This window comes from Oryx dammah, unplaced genomic scaffold, assembly GCF_014754425.2.
Source record: "Oryx dammah isolate SB20612 unplaced genomic scaffold, SCBI_Odam_1.1 HiC_scaffold_24, whole genome shotgun sequence".
NCBI classification, from domain to species: Eukaryota; Metazoa; Chordata; class Mammalia; order Artiodactyla; family Bovidae; genus Oryx; species Oryx dammah.
In genome coordinates this window covers 28,696,683-28,717,086 of record NW_024070208.1, presented here as the reverse complement: position 1 = coordinate 28,717,086, position 20,404 = coordinate 28,696,683, and the positions used below count along the sequence as shown (strand labels likewise).

Sequence of the window (20,404 nt, the reverse complement as noted above, 5' to 3'; positions counted from 1 at the left end):
GACTAAAACATATTTATCTTCCAAATTTTGGAAGATATTCATGACAAATGTCCAAAAGAACTACTCAATAAATGTAATACAACAGTCGTCAATGTGCCAGAGCCAAGTGATATTAGCAATGGTGAGAACATATTGTTTCTACCTGCTCAGGAGGTTACAAGCATATGTGTAACACAGAGTGGGCTTCCCAGGTGGTGCTAGTGGTGAAGAACCTGCCTGTCAATGCTGGAGACATAAAAGACACAGGTTCGATCCCTGGCACGGGAAAATCCCTTGAAGGAAGGCATTGGCAACCCAGTCCAGCACTCCTGCCTGGAGAATCCCAGGGGTAGAGGAGCCTAGGGACTCCTAGGGTCACAGAGTCAGACACAACTGAAGCGACACATGCAGCACCAAAGTAGGAAAGCGTCAACACTCGGCTAGATTGTCCAAATTCCATCGAGTTTAGTTTAAACCAGTGACTTTCAGAGATTAGACATGGTGAAAACCATAGCTCCATATCTTAACAGTAATACTGTGACTTACCTTCTGACATGTCGAAAATTTCTAAGGGGGACGTTCCTTGTGGTTCAGTGGTTAAGACTCCACACTTCCAATGCAGGGAAGGGCAGATTTGCTCCCTGGCCGGGGAACTAAGATCCTGCATGCCAAAAAGAAGAAAAATTCTTAGATTTTTCACCTAACTAGCTGTCATAAGCAAAGCACTCCTTTCAGAGCAGAGTACAGAGAAACAAGAATAGCTGTGCTACCGCTGATGTCCAGGCTTTAAAGCTACCTTGTCTATGATGGGTTCTTAATATCTTGACTTAATTTTTGTTCTCATTTTGAGAAAACATACCTCTAAGTCCAGTTCAATAAATCAAGCCATATCAGGTGTACAGGAACAGGGCTTAAAGAAAATCCTTGTGACCAAATAAAAGTGACATTTCCACATTTTCAAAAGAATCTTTAATCACCAAAAATAAATACATCTGTAAAGATTTCTCAAGGGATTATTTTTACAACCTGGATACCAGAAAATATTAGCACAGGGTGGGGAAAAAGCTTAACATTTTCCTTGAAAGGCATTTTTCACTATCTTTCTGAAGCTCTAAATGCAAACTCAGTCCCAGCCTGAGGCCAAGGAAAGGATTTTTGAGATAGTAAATATCAATATAGCTTGGACTAGCCTACCTAAAAAGGAGTGTGTAAGAAGGATTCTGAGAACTGGTGTTCCTCAAGTTGGCCAGCTCCCAAGAAACACAATTTTGTCCCTGAGTGCCAGGTAGGAGGAATTTGTTGACAATGAAATTCCTTAGCACAAGGCTGGAGTCAGAAAGTCTCGTTGGCCTTCATTGAACAGAGAAGATTTTCCTTTAGCTGATCTGACAACCTTCTGGGATTACAACCTTGTTTTGGAAACCAGTAAAAAGACAGCAGTTTCTTCACATAAGACTCTGTAATTGCTCAGTACTTGCTTCTTTCCATGCTTCTGGAAAGTAAATTCCATGACAGAAGCAGTTACATGCTAAGGTGCTTACTAACGTTTCAATCAAATTTGATGTTTTCTAAAAAGTCTTCATAGTGGAGACTCTGTACATGTAGATTTAAGACTAGCCCTGTAATCCTTTCTTGTGTGACTCTGTTTTTCAGTAGTATGTAAGGTTTGGTTATAAAAATGTCTAGCATAATGATTATAAAGTTTCCTTGAAAATAGTAAATAATTTGGGTTGTATAATCCGTATCACAGGCTTAAAGCTTTAAAAGGTATTTACAGCCAGGGTCAAAAAAACTACTCAGTAAACTTGATACAGCAGTCATCAATGTGTCAGACCCACACGGTATTACTAGCAATTACTAGACAAGAAGAGAACCTTAGAAGGCAGGGGGTAAGGCAGTTGGTACTGATGATGCTTTAAATTTGATAGTTTTATTAATAATAATTTGATAGTTTTATTTTTTGTATACTGTACCTTATGTTAAGTACAACATATTAAACTGATAATTTAGGTTTTTTTGGAAAGAGTTTTAAAATAAGTGGTTTTTGTTATCGGTGATTAGAAATAGAAGATCCTTAAATATTTTGAAAACCCAGAAACAGATGTATTGACCCATAGTTAGAAATGGCCAAGTAGATTTTTTTTTTTTAAATGTTCTATCAGGCTGTGGTAATCTCTTACCACATACAGAAACCTTCCCTAACAAGTCTATGATTAAAATATGGTGACACCAAAAATATGATAGCTGTAGTTGAACATGCCCCAGGTACAAATTTATATTCTTTTAGACTAATGGTTGGTTCTAGAAGGCTTTTAGAAATTCACTACTGGGGGAAAAATTATAAAAAATAAAATGCAAGGTTACTTGTCATAGCTCATACTTGTTTGGGAGGATAAAGACAACATTCAATCCTTTGAAATAATATCTAGCTCTGCTGTCAGAGGGCTTCCCTTGTAGCTCAGTTGGTAAAGAATCAGCCTCCAATGCGGGAGACCTGGGTTCAATCCCTGGGTTGAGACGATCCCCTGGAGAAAGGAAAGGCTACCCACTCCAGTATTCTAGCCTGGAGAATTCCATGGACTTTATTGTCCATGGGGTCACAAAGAGTCGGACACAACTGAGCAACTTTCACTCACTCCTGTCAGATATTCTCAATGTGGAAAGCAATATGACTAAAGAAAATGCCACTTAGATTGTTAATTATATGCTAATTAGACAGTCATAGTTCAGTAGATTCGGAGCCAAGCACATTACTCTGCCTTAACTAACATTTAGCAGTGACTGTTTGGGGTGGTAGTTCTTTCAAATTAATCCAATGGCATCCTCACAGTTTTACTACATTTACATGTTATTCACATTTAAACACTAAAATCTTCAAGCAATACAAGTTTTCACGTATGGTCTCCAAGACCAACAGAATCTAAAGCAACTAATCAGAGAATCTAAAGGATCACAAATTATGTTTTCCAATGACACGTTTCCCATTAGAGCTTGTCTTAAACTGGACTGCTGTGCATGTTGAATGGGTACATTTGCAAGCATTTATCACAGTGGGGCGAGCGATGCTAATACTGCTAGACGGCTCTGCTCCTGAAGAGGGCCGTGCTTTCTGTTGCATGCAGTACACTGACCCTGTACTCTCTTTCCTTTCCTTTGTTTCCTGTGCCCTGCTTGCTGTGTAGCAAATGGAATCTCTTGCAGTAAGTTAACTTTCTTTCATACTTTGTCCATTTAGGCATGGACCCATAACAAATCTTATTTTTACTGTGACTATTATATCTCTTAGCATGTTTTTCCCTTTTTTGTTTCATTTTCTTTTATTTGGTAGACTAAGACATGTAGTTTTTATTAGCATTCCAGGCTGCTTTCCTCCCAAAAGAGAAACCTATGTTGCTATGAACTCTCATGCTCTAGGTGGGGTATTTTTAGTAATAACTACCATTATTGGACACTTAGGAAAGTCAGGGTTTTCATAGCTGGGTTTCACCCTAAGTTGTGAAAGGTAACATTCTGTTTTTAGATGATACTTTTTTATCTGCGAGTCTCTGGAAGTTGTCTTTAATACCTGATTTTGAAAGGTTTCCACAAACAAAAGTTTAAATGATCATAAAATGTGTTACTAAAACAACCAAAGACCTAATTTGCATTAACGAGTGAGTATAGCTACTTCTTTAAACTTAGGCTTGTTATAAGCACTGAGAGATCACATAAATCTAAGTAGAATTTCCCCCTGCCCTAAGGGCCAGGGAGAGAGGAGAAAGAAACACTCCATCCAGCATGGTCTTAGCACAAACTGGAGTCATTTTTAAAAATTAGGATCAAACGTATGTTAATAATACCATTAATGGAATATTCTTCCTAAAAACCTCAATTTAAATTCTTGTCATTTCTCTCCTTAAAGTGATCTGGGGGAAACAATTTAAAGTCACCTCAGCAGCTGAGGTGACCTTAGCTGTCACCTAAGCACCTTAGCAGCTCTCAATTCTGCATTCTTTTTAGTCTTATTAAGCTTCCCTGGTGGCTCAGATGATAAAGAATCGACCTGCAAGGTGGGAGACCTGGGTCAGTTCCCGGGTTGGGAAGATCCCCTGGAGGAGGGCATGGCACCCCACTCCAGTATTCTTGCCTGGAGAATCCCTACAGACAGAGGAGCCTGGTGGGCTACAGTCCATGGGGTCACAAAGCGTTGGACATGACTGAGCAACTTTCACACACACACTAAAAGAAAGGCCCTGTTTATCCTTACTTAATCACATTTGAATGGTGAAGTGTTGGTTTAAGCCACATATTTAACCCACTTTCACTGGTGACTGCTGTGCCATGCAGTTCTATCTGGTGAAGGCTGGCTGTCCTTTTCCTCTGGCAGAATCCTGTCCTCTACTTAGGAGCTAACCCTTTCTTGGGATTAAACAGGCAAAGTTTAGAGGCCATTAAGCAGATATGGCTCAAACAGTAGTCATGATCATCGGTGTTGGAATTACTCATGGTTTATCCTTACTTTACAGTACATGTACACTATATAATGAAAACATTTTCAATTCTAGAGGTGTCTATAGGACTTAAGGTTCATTTCGTAGGAACAGTTTTTAAAAATTCTTTCCACAGAAAGTTTTGCATGCTTTTCATCATTTCTCCTTTTTGTAAGCACTTTAGGCCCTTTTTATATCTGATTCAACAAGTATCTGTTAAGCACTGATTAGAAACCTTGTCAGTAAAACTGGCACAGAACCTTAGACAATCACATGACTTTTCCTTTGTTTACAGACCTTAAGATCCGTGCCTGCACCCTAAGTGGCAGCCAGAATTGTCACAAGGAATAATCTCGAGTGCCTCCTGAATTGATAAATTTTGACACCTACAACCACTTAATGTCGTGCCTTTCAAATATACTTTTAATAAAAAGAAAATGTTTAAAAGACATATAGCTTATAAAAATTAACACAACCACAGCTATAACACAACCACAGCTGTAATTTGTAGATATTAAATCTAATGGACAAATATAATGGAAATGTGGCAGTTCACCAAGTCCCTTTATAGCTACTAATTTAGTAATTTTCCAGGATTTGTTTTATTCTATATTACACTGTGAATTCCTCACTGATATTCATTGATTGGATTTTATTGTTCTGTGTTATTTAGAATGGTAACACCTAGTTACACTTCCTTGTTTTAAAAAGAAAAAATGTTAGTTTCCACTAAGATTTCACTTACTATGTAAGAATGATCCTTAATAACTATTTCTTCCTACATAAATTCTCTCTTTAGCAACTGGAACTGTGTCAGAGGTTGTATAAGCTACACTTCCAGCTGCTGCTGCTTTTTCAGTCCTACTGTAAGCTCATCGGCCAGGTGCACGAAGTCAGCTCTATGCCAGAGGTGAGCCCCCCCAACCCCCGACCCCAGGTCCTGCCATGAGCTCAGCACTGCTTTTCCTTTGTTCTCCCCCGACCAGTTTATGCATAATAAAATCAGTTGAACATTTATAATCATTTCACTTAAGCACAAGTCTTAAAACACTAGTGTCTCCTATTTATTTCCATGCTCCTTTGGTGGTGCCAGGACTAGGGTGAGGCAAGTGACCTACCTGGACACAAAATGCAAGGACAGCCTTGAGGGTCCCAGGGAGCCAGCTTGGCATAGCACTGAGGGAGGTGCTCACCCTAGCAAAGAGATCCACACACCTTCAGTATTTAAAACTTACCTAGGTTTGAAATAAGAAATTCACTTTCAAGCTTAAAAACTATGTGTCTAAGACAGTCTAACAACTTATATAAAAGGCTTATTAACTTCATTTAATTTTGAGCCCGGGGCTGGAGTGTATCATCGTGTCTAAGCAGCATCTGCGTGAAGACTGTCCTTGAGGGCTTCACTTCTATAGCTTATTCAGTGAGCAAGTTGGGAATGAAGAAAGGCAAAGATTTTGGGTAAATCAACTTCCCAAAGAAAATAGGCATCCTCAGTTTGCATTAGAAACGGAAAAAAACCTTTAACTTCACATCTGTTCTTTTTTAAAATGCTCTTGGGGTCAAATTGCAATACAGCTATCTTCAACAGTACTTTGGGGGCCCTAGAAGTGACACAGGTTCTCTTTATGGTTTATTTCTTAATAACCCAGGATCTTCTGGTTCCAGTGAATCTAAGGGAAAATATCCTTACCTCTGTGATGAATACTAATGTGACATTGCAATTTTTCCTCCTCTCCCTTAAAATTATGTCTTTCATCTTTTCCCAATGCATAGGGATAGGGATAAAAATTTATTCTTCAAACAGGTCCATGTTCGTGATTACATTTACTGGGCACTTATGTGCCCAACTGTTTAAATAAACTGTGAGGTGGATAACATCTTCAGTCTCACAGCACTGAAGGCACATAAGAGTCTATCTGCTTGACCATGTAGTAGTCAAGAATGCAGAAGTGGCATCTAAACCCAGCTTTACCCAGCTCCCCAACCTGTTCTCTTAGTGCATTTTACCTCTATGTGTTCCCTTCTACTTAAATAGAAAACATTAAGAGGAGTCAATCTTTTATACAAGGAGAGTGTACCAGCTGTTGATACAATTATTCAATGCATACAGCCCCAGAGCCCTACATGTATCAGGCAGTACAGTTCTATCAGTCCTGTTTTTAGTTTACTGAGATACTAAGCTTGTGCTTAACCAGACATCATACAATTTTAATTGGGGATGTAAAATCCAGCCTGCAACTAAATACACTAAAAAATATATATATATTTTAACAGCTGCTAAATATGTCCAGGGAACTGAGTGACCTAAAGAAAAACCTGAAGGAGGCCACTGCAGCCATTGCAGCTGACCCTCTTTACGTCGAGGGGGCGTGGTCCGAGCCAACCTTCACATCGACTGAGGCAGCCATCCAGTCCATGCTTGAGTGCTTGAAGAACAACGAACTTGGCAAGGCTTTACGGCAAATAAGGGAATGCAGGTAACGCAACTATTTGTATTGTTGTTTCGTTGCTAAATCATGTCTGACTCTTTGACCCCATGAACTTGTAGCCTTCCAGGCTCCTCTGTCCATGGGGTTTCCCAGGCAAGCGTACTGGAGTGGGTTGCCATGCCCTCCTCCAGGGGATCTTCCCAACCCAGGGATCAAACCTGCATCTCTTAAGTCTCCTGCATTGGCAGGCAGGTTCTTTACCACTAGTGCCATCTGGGAAGCCCACTAGTTAGAGATGGTTAAAAGAAATGTGTGCCTAACAGTCACTTTGTCAGGGCTAGGGACTAAATCACTATGGAAGGAACATTGAGATGTTTATATAAATTCTCCTCAGATCCATCCCATTACCACGACAGAAACATTAGGTTTCAGAACTTATTGTCTGAAATGTGAGTGTTGGTTCTGGTTATCTGTCATCTCTAAAATGTTTAAACACTTGAAAGTATACTCCAAAGTAATTTTAAAACTAATTTTTTGAATGTATCCTTTTTGGGACTTTCTCCCTACAGTTTGATAGTATAGTCACATTCATTGTAACCACAATGCTATAGCAAATAAATGGATTCCATTCTGGCTTTTTTTTTTTTGGCCACATCTTAGTTCCTCAACCAGGAATCAAACCTATGGCCCCCTGCAGTGGAAGCTCAAGAGTCTTAACCACTAGACAGTGAGGAAAATCCTCCTATTCCTGATATTTTTATACTTTAGTTTTTTTAATCAAAATCAATAATAATTAATATTCTAAAACTGATTATAGTGATGTTTACACAATTCTGATTACCCCCAAAAGCCACAGAATTATATTTTGGATAGCTGAGTTGTATAGTGTGTGAATTTTATCTCAATAAAAGCTTTTGTATTCAGAAAGTAGTTTTCTTATACTAATAAAGGAAAGGGAGGTGGGAGGGAGGTTCAGGATGGGGAACATATGTATACCTGTGGCAGATGCATGTCAATGTATGGCAAAACCAATACAATATTATAAAGTAATTGGCCTCCAATTAAATAAATTTATATTTAAAAAAATAAAATTAAATCTAAGTAAATGCCCATTTAAAAAAAAACTCAATCTTATAACAGTGTCTCTAACCTCTGCTACTCTTTTCTGCCTGCAGAAGTCTGTGGCCCAATGACATCTTTGGAAGCAGTTCTGACGATGAGGTCCAGACACTGCTGAATATTTATTTCCGCCATCAAACTCTGGGACAGACAGGCACTTACGCGTTGGTGGGGTCTAACCAGAGCCTGACTGAGATCTGCACCAAGCTGATGGAGCTGAACATGGAGATCCGGGACATGATCCGCAGGGCCCAGAGCTACCGGGTCCTTGCCGCCGTCCTTCCCGACTCCAGCGTGTCTGGCACTAGCCTCTGACAGGAGCCTCCCATCCCCCATGGGCGCCACGCTGGGGGTGCTGCCGTGCTGGGGTGACGTCATTCAGTGTCTTTTCAGCCTTCAAAAGGCTTGGTCAGACTGTTCTCCCTCTTGTTGCCTGTAGGACTTTTCATAAAGAGGATGGCAGAACTTCCCACGTGTAGCAATACTCTTAAGAACCAAGGTAGCGTAGGACTGTTCTGGAACAGCCTCCATCCATCATCCTGTGTGGCACAAACGCATTATCCTTTTACTGAGCAAAAACTCACTACTGAAGACGTGACTTCCATTGCATACCAAAGCCAACTACTCTGAACAATACCTTCCTTTCTAGAAACAATTTTAGATTGGCAAAAGTGCAATGTTTTCTTCACTAAAAAATATTTTATATTCTAAAACTTGTACATTCTTTTTCTTTTTCCTTTTTTTTTTTTTTTTGCCTTTGTTTTGTGTGTGTGTGTGAGGTGAGCTGAGGAAGGAGCAGGCAGAATGAAGCTGGCCACGGAAAACTGTAAGACGGTCAAAAGCTGACAGCCTGTGTATGTGAAAAGGGAACTGTAAATGGACAATTTAATGTACACTGAAATTTGAATACCATTACTGTATCTAAAAGGAGCTGCTATGAAGTACCTTTCTTATGTTGCTAGGCTACTGTCTCGGAAAGCCCTGGATCTCTTTGCAGGGGTCTGTGATTAAGACTCGCACCAAAAAATGGTCCAGATAGACCTTTTTTTAAGGATCTTGGCTGCTTTTTACTAGAATGTTGCTTTTATGAACATATTTATACTACAGAAGGATGAGTGTTAATTTTAACCAACTTTGCCATTTTGTAGAAAAAAGTTAAAGATATCCACATTATAAATTCCAAGTCTTTCCACCTGTTACGCATGCATATTTCAATATCCACGTGGATAGCTGGAAATAGGACATAAAGGTAAAATATGAGTTGTCACTGTTTCTTAAGAAATGTCATTTTATCTGTAATATATATGTAAAGGGCCATTCTTAAGTTTTCTCCTTAAATTTAATGCTGTCAAGTGTTAGCTGTGTGCATGTAAACCTGTTGCACATCAGAAGCATATTCAAAGTTTATCTATGTAACTTATTCACTCTGTAAATACATTTAAAGTTTTTGTGACGTAATCTCAGTTGACATTCTGTTTAGAACTGCCTTTAAAGTAAAAAAAAAAAAAAATCATACTGACCACAGGTTTTATTTCTACTTAATGAAGATTTTTGCATGTGGGTTGCCATGATGACAACCCCAAGGAGTACCACACGCGTGTGTTCCATGACTGGCAACCAGGGGGTTGTGAAGCAAGTACCATGACCCTGAGAAGCAGGAGGTCTCTGTAACCTCTTAAGGTGGACACCAAAGACTGTAACCCTCAACCAGCTCTTACTACAATCAGAAGCAAGAAACCAGAAAACAAGAGCTGTCATTATCCACAGCCTATCATTAGGTTTTCATCCTTAAAATTTTGAAAGAGAACCATTAATGATAAGGAAAAAGTAGTGAGTTCTATTCTTTCACCACAACCCATCTATTCTTCACCCAACTCAAAAAACAGGATCATAGAAACACAGAACAATCTAATTTCTATGGTCTTCCTATTCATACTCCTTAGATTAACCAACGTAACGTGCTTCCTAATATACAACTAAATCATAAGTAGTAATTTTCCAGAAGTATCCACAACAGAGTCTGATCCAAGATTTTAATTTTACCACAGATACAATTATTAACTGGGTTTTAATGACTTTCTGGACATTGCTGTTAACATACCATTTTGATGATTTTCAACTTACCCTAAAGGTGATTAACCATAATCTGTAGGAAAAAACTGAATCACAATCTCTCGGGGGGAAAATTTTTTTTCACAAAATGCAGGTTTCTGTGGTTAACAATACTAGGCAACTCTGAGTTCTGCTGGGACCCCCCACTAGAAAGGACTGATTAGTCGTGACTGAATTTTCCACCGTGGCCTCTTACCCAGCAAAGAACCACCATGATTGGGTTATTCTTTTAAAAAGAGTTTTTTTGAGTAATATCTGTAGTCATGAGAAGTAGTGGTTTTTTTGTTTGTTTTCTTATTTTTTTTGAACAGGTTAATGTGCAAGAGTTCTCCTTTTCCTGTTTCTTAACCTCCTCTCCCTTAGTGAAGCAGAAGGGCCCTCTGAGGTTGCAGACAGGCCCCAGAGGAGCCCAACAATCAGTGACTTTAGAGCTGCCCACAAGTCTCCTGGGGTATCGGGTTCTCCCTCTGTTACTCACTTCCCCAGGGGCAGGCACAGGCGAGGAGGAGTAGGCTATCTGCCCTCTCCTTTAGATGCCTATCTCCTCACCTCTGAGGAGGAACACCTCCTCCTACCACCATGCTTTTTAGCCCTAGAATATCACACACTTTATCCACTGGCAAAAAAAGCAATTCAGGCAGCTGTACTGCAACTTAAGACATAACTTGATTAACATTTAGTGTCCAAATTGAGTATTTTAGTAAAAGCACCATACATTTTAAAGGCATGTGAATGTCCTATTCCCACCAATGGGTAAGACTGTTAATGTTAGTAAAGATGTGAGATAAAGATCCTTGTAATTTACCATTGCACAAGTGTGTACAAACATGCACAGAGTTGATTCTTAAGGCTCTTCAGGTTCCAGACCTTAACGCGGTTCCTTTCAGTGAATTGTGGAATTATAGAAATAAGGTGGCAGTGGGGGGTGGGTAAGTGTTCCAGGTGGGGTACCAGAGAGTGCCGAGAGGTCATGGAAGCTCTGTGCCCTCTCCCCAAACCCTGGCTACACACCTGTTTCCTGCGGGTGTTCATCTGTATCCTTGATCATATCCTTTAGCAAAAAACCAGTAAACAGCACTACCTTTTAAGGCACATCCCTCTCCGAAGCTTGGCGTTATCCTTTCTACAACCTCACTGCTCAGCACACAGATCAACATTAGCTCCCTCTTTTGGGAGCTGGGCAGAAACACAGATGAATCTGCAGTTTAACAGAACCCTCAGAGAGATCCCCGGACAAGGACCTGAGCTCATCCTCTCACGAAAACACCAAAATCACAACTATCTGCTGAACAACCATCAGGAACAAATGACTGGAACCTACAAAAAAAGATAATCTACTATCAAAGACAAAAAAAGAAGCCCCAACAACATGGTAGGAGGGTTCCATTTGCCATATAATCAAATCACATACCCACAGAGTGGGTGACCCACAAACTGGAAAATCATTTTATCACAGAGGCTCTCCCACAGGAGTGAGAATTCTGAGTGCCAGGTCAGGTTCCCCAGTCTGGGGGTCTGGCCATCCAGAGGAGGAGCCCCTAGCGCATCTGGCTTTGAAGGCCAGAGGGGCTTGACTGCAGGAACTCCACAGAACTGGTGGAAGCAAAAATGCCACTCTTGGAGGGTCACATAAAATTTCATGCACACTGGGACCCAGGAGAAAAAGCAGTAGCTTCATAAGAGCCTGGCCCAGACCTACCTGCTAGTTTTGGATGGTGTCCTAAGGAGGCAGAGGGCTGCTATGACTCATTGCAGGGACAAGGACATTGGTGGCAGAGATACTGGGGAGTACTCACTTGCATGAACGGTCCTTGAGGCCACCATTTTGAGGCCAAGACCTAGCCCATCCAATAGCCCAAAGGCTACAGTGCTGAGAGGCCTGAGGCCACACAACACAGCCCTGCCCTTCAGACAGGCTGCTTAAAGTCTTCCTGAGCTCACAGACACCTATAAACACACCTCTTGACAAAGCCAGCGATCGATGCAAAGAAGTAGAGGAAAACAACAGAATGGGAAAGACTAGAGATCTCTTCAAGAAAATTAGAGACACCAAGGGAACATCTCATGCAAAGATGGGCTCGATAAAGGACAGAAATGGTCTGGACCTAACAGAAGCAGAAGATATTAAGAAGAAGTGGCAAGAATACACAGAAAAACTATACAAAAAAGATCTTCATGACCCAGATAATCACGATGGTGTGATCACTCACCTAGAGCCAGACATCTTGGAATGTGAAGTCAAGTGGGCCTTAGAAAGCATCACTATGAACAAAGCTAGTGGAGGTGATGGACTTCCAGCTGAGCTATTTCAAATCCTGAAAGATGATCCTGTGAAAGTGCTGCACTCAATATGTCAGCAAATTGGAAAACTCAGCAGTGGCCACAGGACTGGAAAAGGTCAGTTTTCATCCCAATCCCAAAGAAAGGTAATGCCAAAGAATGCTCAAACTACTGCACAACTGCACTCATCTCACACGGTAGCAAACTAATGCTCAAAATTCTCCAAGCCAGGCTTCAGCAATACATGAAACGGGAACTTCCAGATGTTCAAGCTGGTTTCAGAAAAGGCAGAGGAACCAGAGATCAAATTGCCAACATCCGCTGGATCACGGAAAAAGCAAGAGAGTTCCAGAAAAACATCTATTTCTGCTTTATTAACTATGCCAAAGCCTTTGACTGTGTGGATCACAATAAAGTGTGGAAAATTCTGAAAGAGATGGGAATACCAGACCGCTTGACCTGCCTCTTGAGAAACCTATATGCAGGTCAGGAAGCAACAGTTAGAACTGGATGTGGGACAACAGACTGGTTCCAAATAGGAAAAGGAGTACATCAAGGCTGTATATTGTCACCCTGCTTATTTAACTTATATGCAGAGTACATCATGAGAAACGCTGGTCTGGAAGAAGCACAAGCTGGAATCAAGTCTGCTGGGAAAAATGTCAATAACCTCAGATATGCAGATGACACCACCCTGATGGCAGAAAGTGAAAAGGAACTAAAAAGCCTCTTGATGAAAGTGAAAGTGGAGAGTGAAAAAGTTGGCTTAAAGCTCAAAATTCAGAAAACAAAGATCATGGCATCTGGTCCCATCACTTCATGGGAAATAGATGGGGAAACAGTGGAAACAGTGTCAGACTTTATTTTTGGGGGCTCCAAAATCACTGCAGATGGTGACTGCAGCCATGAAATTAAAAGACGCTTACTCCTTGGAAGAAAAGTTATGACCAACCTAGATAGCATATTGAAAAGCAGAGACATTACTTTGCCAACAAAGGTCCATCTAGTCAAGGCTATTGTTTTTCCAGTGGTCATGTATGGATGTGAGAGTTGGACTGTGAAGAAAGCTGAGTGCCAAAGAATTGATGCTTTTGAACTGTGGTGTTGCAGAAGACTCTTGAGAGTCCCTTGGATTGCAAGGAGATCCAACCAGTCCACCCTAAAGGAGATCAGTCCTGGGTGTTCACTGGAAGGACTGATGCTGAAGCCAAAACTCCAATACTTTGGCCACCTCATGTGAAGAGTTGACTCATTGGAAAAGACTCTGATGCGGGGAGGGATTGGGGGCAGGAGGAGAAGGGGACGACAGAGGATGAGATGGCTGGATGGCATTACCAACTCAATGGACATGAGTTGGAGTGAACTCCGAGAGCTGGTGATGGACAGGGAGGCCTGGCGTGCTGTGATTCATGGGGTTGCAAAGAGTCAGACACAAATGAGTGACTGAACTGAACTGAACATCACAGCCAGAGGGATAAGACCCAACTCCATCCATCAATGGGCTGGCATGAATCCCTCCCACCAGGAAGCCTGAACAAGCCTCTCAGACCATACTCATCTACCAGAGGAAAGACACCAGAAATGAGAGGAACTACAGTGCGGCAGACTGTGGGACAGTAAACACACAAAGTTAGACAAAATGAGACAGCAGAGGAATATATTCCAGAGGAAGGAACAATATAAAATCCTAGAAGAATAAATAAGTTAAATGAAGATGGGCAATCAAATCAAAAAAGAAATCAGAGTAATGATAATAAAGATGACCCAAGATCTCAGATGTCCTTTTTACCATAGGAGACTGCAATAAAAAAGTAGGAAGTCAAGAGATACCAGGAGTAACAGGCAAATTTGGCCTTGGAATACAAAATGAAGCAGGGCAAAGGCTCACAGAGTATTGCCAAGAGAACACACTGGTCATAGCAAACACCCTTTTCCAACAACACAAGAGAAGACTCTACACACGGACATCACCAGATGGTCAACACCAAAATCAGACTGACTAAATTCTCTGCAGCCAAAGATGGAGAAGCTCTATACAGTCAGCAAAACAAGACTAGGAGCTGACTGTGGTTCAGATCATGAACTCCTTATTGCCAAATTCAGACTTAAATGAAGAAAGAAAGTAGGGAAAACCACTGGACCATTCGGGTATGACCTAAATCAAATCCCTTACTACTATACAGTGGAAGTGAGAAACAGATTTAAGGGATTAAATCTGATAGACAAGAGTGCCTGAAGAACTATGGACAGAGGTTCATGACATTCTACAGGAGGTGGTGATCAAAGACCATCTCCAAGAAAAAGAAATGCCAAAAGGCAAAATGGTTGTCTGAGGCCTTACAGATAGCTAAGAAAAGAGTAGCTAAAGGCAAAGGAGAAAAGAAAAGATATATCCATCTGAATGCAGACTTCCAAAGAATAGCAAGGAGAGATAAGAAAGCCTTCCTCAGAGATCAATGCAAAGAAATAGAGGAAAACAATAGAATTAGAAAGAGTAGAGATATCCTCAAGAAAATTAGAGATACCAAGGGAACATTTCATGCAAAGACAGGCACAATAAAGGACAAAAATGGTATGGACCTAACAGAAGCAGAAGATATTAAGAAGGGGTGGCAACAATACACAGAAGAACTGTACAAAAAGATCTTCACGACCCAGATAACCATGATGGTGTAATCACTCACCTACAGCCAGACATCCTGGAATGCGAAGTCAAGTGGGCCTTAGGAAGCATCACTACAAACAAAGCTAGTGGAGGTGATGGACTTCCAGCTGATTTATTTCAAATCCTAAAAGGTGATGCTGTGCAAGTGCTGAACTCAATATGCCAGCAAATTTGGAAAACTCAGCAGTGGCCACAGGACTGGAAAAAGTCAGTTTTCATTCCAATCCCAAATAAGGGCAATGCCAAAGAATGTTCAAACTACCACACAATTGCACTCATCTCACATGCTAGCAAACTAATGCTCAAAATTCTCCAGGCCAGGTTTCAACAGTACGTGAACACTGAACTTCCAGATGTTCAAGTTGGATTTAGAAAAGGCAGAGGAACCAGAGATCAAATTGCCATCATCTGCTGGATCATAGAAAAAGCAACAGAACTCCAGAAAAACATCTATTTCTGCTTTACTGATTACACCAAAGCCTTTGACTGTGTATATCACAACAAACTGTGGAAAATTCTTAAAGAAATGGGAATATGAGACCACCTTACATTCCTCCTGAGAAATCTCTTAAGCTGCTTTTAAGCAGGTTAAGAAGCAACAGTTAGAACTGGACATGGAAAAACAGACTGGCTCCAAACTGGGAAAGGAGTACGTCAAGGCTATAATTTGTCACCCTGTTTATTTAACTTCTATGCAGAGTACATCATGTGAAACGCTGGGCTGGATGAAGCACAAGCTGAAATCAAGATTGATGGGAGAAATACCAATAACCTCAGATGCGCAGATGACACCACCTTATGGCAGAAAGTGAAGAGGAACTACAAAGCCCCTTGATGAAAGTGAAAGAGTGAAAAACCTGGCTTAAAACTCAACATTCAGAAAACTAAGATCATGGCATCCAGTCCCATCACTTCATGGCATCCAGTCCCATCACTTCATGGCGAACAGATGGGGAAACAATAGAAACAGTGATGGACTTTATTTTCTCGAGCTCCAAAATCACTGCAGACGGTGATTGCAGCCATGAAATTACTAGACACTTGCTCTTTGGAAGAAAAGCTATGACAAACCTAGACAGCATATTAAAAAGCAGAGACTTTACTTTGCTGACAAAGGTCCATCTAGTCCAAGCTATGATTTTTCCAGTAGTCACGTATGGATGGGAGAGCTGGACTATAGAGAAAGCTGAGCACCGAAGAATTGATGCTTTTGAACTGTGGTGTTGGAGAGGACTCCTGAGAGTCCCTTGGACTGCAAGGAGATCAAACTGGTCAATCCTAAAGAAAATCAGTCCTGAATATACACTGGAACGCCTGATGCTGAAGCTGAAATTCCAACTCTCTGGCCACCTGATGCAAAAAACTGATTCATTGGAAAAGACCCTGATGCTGGGAAAGATTGAAGGCAGGAGGAGAAGGGGATGACAGAGGATGAGATGGTTAGATGGCATCACCGACTCGATGGACATGAGTTTGAGCAACCTCCAGGAGTTGATGATGGACAGGGAAGCCTGACATGCTCCAGTCCATGGGGGTCACAGAGTTGGACGTGACTGAGCGACTGAACTGAAGATCTCAGAAAAAGAATGGAGGTACAGACTGAGAAGACACAAGAAATGATTAACAAAGAGCTAAAAAGTTTAAAGAACAGAGATATACAAAACAATAACTGAAATGAAAAGCAGACTAGAAGGAATCAATAGCAGAATTAAGATAAGTGAGGTGGAAGACAGAATGCTACAAATCACTGCAATGGAACAGAATAGAGAAAAGAATGCAAAGAAAGGAGAACAGTTTAAAAGACCTCTGGAACAACATTAAACTCACTAACATTTGCATTAAAAAGGTACTAGGAAGAAAATAGAGAAAGGACCTGAGAAAATAATTGAGGAAAAAATACCTGAAAAATTCCCACAGGGGAAAAGAAATAGTCACTCAAGTCCAGGAAGTGTAAAGTCCCCACAGGAAAAACTCAAGGAGGAATCAGCCAAGACACATATTAACCATATTGACAAAAATTAAAGACAAATAGAAAAAAAAATTTTTTAAGAGAAAAGCATCAAATAACATAACAAGGTTATCTGATAACATAAGGTTATCAGCTGATTTTTCAGCAGAAACCCTGGAGGCTACAGGAGAGTGGCACAGTTTAAAGTAATGAAAGGGGAAAACCTACAACCAACAATACTTTATCTAACCAGCAAGATTCTCAGATTCAACAAAGAAATCAAAAGCTTTACAGACAAGCAAAAGTTAAGAGAATTTAATACAACCAAACCAGCTGAAGAAACTTCTCTAAGTGGAAAATAAAAGGCCACAATTAGAAACAAGAAAATTATGAACAGGAAAGCTCACTGGTAAAGGCAAACACATATTTAGGGTAGAAAAGCATCCACACACAAATATGATATTTAAACCAGAAATAGAAAATGAGAGTACAAACGCAGGATATTGAAAATACATTTACAATTAAGAGACCAGCAAACTTAAAACAATCTTGTATATACGCAGACTGGTATATCAAAACCTCATGGTACTCTCAAACCAAAAATGTATAATAGGACTTTCCTGGTGTCCCAGTGGTTAGGAATCTACCTGCCAATGCCGGGGACACAGGTTCCATTCTGGGTCCAGTGAGATTCCACATACTGTGGTAACTAGGCCCATGCACCGTAGCTACTGAGCCCAAACACTAGAGCCCATGCTCCACAGCAATACAAAGAGATGACTTTACACATGGACATCACCAAATGGTGATGAGATCAAACTGCCAACATTCGCTGGATTACAGAGAAAGCAAAGGAATTTCAGAAAAACATCTATCTCTGATTCATCAACTATATGAAAGCCTTTGACTATGTGGATCATGACAAACTGTGGAAAGCTCTAGGAGAGATGAGAATACCAGACCATCCTACCTGTGTTCTGAGAAACCTGTATGTGGGTCAAGAAGCAATAGTTAGAACCCTGTATGGATCAATTGATTGGTTCAAGATCAAGAAAGGAGTATGACAGGGCTGTCTGCTGTCACTCTGTTTGTTTAACCTATACACTGAGCACATCATGAGAAATGCCGGGCTGGGTAAGTTACAAGCCAGAATCAAGATAGATGGGAGAAACGTCAACAACCTCAGATATGCAGATGATGGCAGAAAGCGAAGAGGAAGTAAAGAGCCTCTTGATGAGGGTGAAGGAGGAGAGGGAAAGAGGTGGCTTAATACTAAATATTAAAAAAATTAAGATCATGGCATCTGGCCCCATTACTGCATGGCAAATAGAAGGGGAAAAGGTGGAAGTAGTAACAGATTTCCTCTTCTTGGGCTCCAAAATCACTGCAAATGGTGACTGCAGCCAAGAAGATCTGATTTCATGGCAGGAAAGCGATGACAATCCTAGACATTGTGTTGAAAAGCAGAGACAATACTCTTCTGATAAAGGGCTGTATAGTCAAGGTTATGGTCTTCTCAGTGGTCACGTATGGTTCTGACAGCCGGACCATAAAGAAGGCAGAACACCAAAGAACTGATGCCTTCGAACTGTGCTGTGGAAAAAGACTCCTGAAAGTCCCCTGGACAGCAAGGAGACCAAACCCGTCAATCTTAAGGGAGATCAACCCTGAATATTCACTGAAGGACAGATGCTGAAGCTGAAGCTCCAGTATTTTGGTCATCTGATAACAAACAGACGACTCATTTGGAAAGTCCCTGATGCTGGGAAAGATCAAGGGCAGAAGGAGAAGAGGGCGTCAGAGGATGAGACAGTTGGATGGCATCACTGATGTAATGAACATGAACTTGGGCAAACTCCAGGAGATGGTGAGGGACAAGTAGGTCTGGCATGCTTCAGTCCATGGGGTCTCAAAGAGTCGGATACGACTGGGCAGCTGAACAATGAACAACAAGGAAGTAAAAGACCTGTACTCTGAAAACTGTAAGATGCTGATGAAAGAAATCAAAGATGACACAAACAGATAGATACAACATGTTCTTGGACTGAAGAATCAATATTGTCAAAATGATTATACTACCTAAAGTAATCTTCAGATTCAATGCAATCCCTACCAAAGGATGGAGGGCATTTTTTGCAGATCTAGAACAAAAAATCTTGGTCTGGAAGCATAAAGACTCCGAATAGCCAAAGTAATCTTGAGAAATCAAAACAGAGCTGGAGGAATCAGGCTTCCTGACTTCAGACTGTATTATAGAGCAATAGTAATCAAGGGCTTCCCTGGTGGTTCAAGGATTAAGAATCTGCCTGCCAATGCAGGGGACACAGGTTCAATCCCCACTCCAGGAAGATCCCACCTGCAGCAGAGCAACTAAGCCCACATGCCACAACTACTGAGCCTGTGCTCTAGAGCCTATAAGCCCCAACTACTGAACCCTGGGCACCTAGAGCCCACGCTCCACAACAGAAGCCACCGCAATGAAAATCCCCATTCACCACAACTATAGTAAGCCTGCACATAGCAACAAAGAGTCACCACATTCGAAAAATAAAATAAATAAATCTTAAAAAAAAAAAAAAAAAAGAGCTACAGTAAAACAGTGTGGTACTGGCACAATCGTACAGAATAGAAAGTCCATAAATAAACCCACACCCTTATCATCAATTAATCTATGATAAAAGAAGAATAAAAACAAGAGAAAAGATAATTTCTTCAATAAGTGGTGCTTAGAAAACTGGGCAGCTACATGCAAAAGAATGAAATTAGAACACTCCATAACACCACACACAAAAATAAACTCAAAATGGATTAAAGACCTAAATATAAGACTGGATGCTCTAAAACTCTTAGAGGAAAATATCCGCTGAACACTGACATAAATCACAGCACTATCTTTTTGGATCCACCTCCTAGAGTAATGAAAACAAAAATAAACAAATGGTACCTAATTAAAGCCTTTTGCACAGCAAAGAAAATCATAAACAAATTGAAAAAATAATCCACAGAGTGAGAAAAAATATTTGCAAACTATGCAACTGACAAGGGATTAATCTCCAAAATATACAAACAGCTCATGAAGCACAATATGAAAAAAAAAATCCGAATCAAAAACTGGGCAGAAGATCTAAATAGATCACTTCAAAGAAGATATACAGATGGCCGGGAGGCACATGCAAAGATGTTCAGCATCACTAGTTACAAGAGAAATGCCAATCAAAACTACAATGAAGTATCACTTCACACTGGTCAGAATGGCCATTATAAAAAAAAAACAAAAAACAAAAAAAAACTACAAACAATAAATGGTGGAGGGCTTCCCTGGTGGCTCAGTGGTAAACACTCTATCTGCCAATGCAGGAGACACGGGTTCAATCTCTGATCTGGAAAGATTCTACATGCCATG

General features: G+C 40.6%; 2 protein-coding genes across 19 annotated transcripts in view; one reads left to right on the top strand and one right to left on the bottom strand.

The window, feature by feature from the left end:
- Positions 1-9,516, top strand: part of FRY (FRY microtubule binding protein) — a 323,252-nt gene extending 313,736 nt beyond the window's left edge. For 2 of the 4 annotated variants that reach the window (XM_040267099.1, XM_040267101.1), the window contains exons 60-63: positions 3,162-3,179; positions 5,248-5,358; positions 6,723-6,925; positions 8,053-9,516. In XM_040267099.1, coding sequence (XP_040123033.1) covers positions 3,162-3,179; positions 5,248-5,358; positions 6,723-6,925; positions 8,053-8,311 — 591 coding nt within the window. In that variant the 3' untranslated portion in view covers positions 8,312-9,516. The remainder of the gene's footprint in view (positions 1-3,161; positions 3,180-5,247; positions 5,359-6,722; positions 6,926-8,052) is intronic. The other 2 variants (XM_040267100.1, XM_040267103.1) reach the window with 1 other exon arrangement.
- Positions 1-20,404, bottom strand: part of ZAR1L (zygote arrest 1 like) — a 90,837-nt gene that overhangs the window by 22,152 nt on the left and 48,281 nt on the right. For 14 of the 15 annotated variants that reach the window (XR_005725683.1, XR_005725677.1, XR_005725676.1 and 11 more), the window contains 2 exons: positions 8,159-8,535; positions 526-640 (listed from right to left, as the gene is read on the bottom strand). The gene's annotated coding sequence lies outside the window, so the exon portion shown is untranslated. Of the gene's footprint in view, positions 1-525; positions 641-5,769; positions 5,878-8,158; positions 8,536-20,404 lie in introns of those variants that run through there. The other variant, XR_005725689.1, reaches the window with a different exon arrangement.